General features: G+C 50.4%; 1 protein-coding gene across 1 annotated transcript; it reads left to right on the top strand.

The window, feature by feature from the left end:
• The first annotated feature begins 518 nt into the window (after positions 1-518).
• Positions 519-1,083, top strand: LOC124694323 (GPI-anchored protein LLG1-like). The gene is made up of 2 exons (XM_047227320.1): positions 519-645; positions 725-1,083. Exons 1-2 carry the CDS (start codon positions 519-521, stop codon positions 1,081-1,083), a joined length of 486 nt encoding a protein of 161 aa, XP_047083276.1.
• Positions 1,084-1,345: the final 262 nt, after the last annotated feature.

The following is a 1,345-nucleotide window of genomic DNA, read 5'->3' as shown; positions in this document are numbered from 1 at the left end:
AAAGCACAAAGGAAATAAAACAATACAAATTAAACAGAAAACAGGTTTAGGGGGGCAGGTTTAGGGGGGCCTAAAACCCTAAACCTGCGGCGGCCTTTAGTCGCGGTCGGCCAGAAGAACCGCGACTAAAGGGCCTCCGCCCCGACGGTCGCCTGGCGCCCACGTGGACGGGCCTTTAGTCGCGGTTCGTACCGCGACTAAAGGGGGGCCTTTAGTCGCGCTACTTTGGTCGCGGTTGCGCAACCGCGACTAATGGCAGTTGCGAACCGCAACCAAAGGCCCTTTTTCCACCAGTGTACTGACCATAATTATCATTCGCACCGTTTCGATTATAGTTCCAACCTCACGTGTCTTGAATCAAATCAATACAATGGCCTTGAGCCCTTGATAGAGTACTAGTAGTAACTTCCTTGCTGCTGCTACCACCACTTAAACCACGAATTAATGGCCCTATCTAACCTCTTCTTCTCATTCTTCCGTTACCACGGTCGAGGAGACTGGCACGTCGGGAAGGGAAGATGCGTCTTGTGTTCTGCGTGGTGGTGCTCGCCGCATTAAGGGTCGCCGCTGACGGAGGAGATGATACGCTTCTCGCGTTGCCGCCGAATGGCACCACCGGCCGGAGCTTGCTCCAGGTCAAGAAAAGTACATACACGCACGCACGCCGTGATAATCCTTCTGCCAGTATCATTTTTTTTCATTGCCTAAGTTTCGCTCTTGCCAGATTGCCCGGTGAACTTGGAGACGGCCAACTACACGGAAGTGACGAGCCGGTGCAAGGGGCCTGTGTACAAGGAGTCCCTGTGCTGCGCGGCGTTTAGAGATTTCGCGTGCCCCTATGGCGTCTACATCAACGACATGACCACCAACTGCGCCGCCACCATGCTCAGCTATCTCCGGCTCTACGGCAGCTACCCACCAGGCCTCTTCGCCAACACCTGCAAACAGGACCTCAAAAACGGGATCTGGTGCGTGGAGGAGGAAATCAGCTATACCGCCGACAGCGCAGCTCGAGTGCCGCCCCACGCCAACACCGCATTCACCTTTTGCGTCTACGCCCTAATTGCTATCCTAGTCTTTTAGGTTTCAAGATAGCTTTTTACCGCTCTTTCTCGCGGTCATCTCCTATTTAAGCATATTAAGGACATACTGTAAATAATGGTTGATAAAAATGTACTCCCTCCATCATATATATATAATATAAGGCGCGATCTTTTTTACATTGTCTTTCAGGCACAACTTTATCCACTGATATATATTAAAATATATGGATTGACAACGTATCAATGGTATCACTGCATTAGCCTCACAATTCTCTTGCATTTTTTCGAAATGGCGGATTTAA

Source organism: Lolium rigidum, chromosome 3 (genome assembly GCF_022539505.1).
Source record: "Lolium rigidum isolate FL_2022 chromosome 3, APGP_CSIRO_Lrig_0.1, whole genome shotgun sequence".
Lineage (NCBI taxonomy): Eukaryota > Viridiplantae > Streptophyta > Magnoliopsida > Poales > Poaceae > Lolium > Lolium rigidum.
Note: the sequence above shows the minus strand (reverse complement) of the source record. Positions and strands in the feature narration are given on the sequence as shown.

Excerpts from the sequence above, each read along its gene's own strand:
- LOC124694323 (XM_047227320.1), top strand. The coding sequence starts at position 519 with ATGCGTCTTGTGTTCTGCGTGGTGGTGCTCGCCGCATTAAGGGTCGCC. Across the intron at positions 646-724 it reads CTTGCTCCAGGTCAAGAAAA|ATTGCCCGGTGAACTTGGAG; the intron begins GTACATACACGC and ends CGCTCTTGCCAG.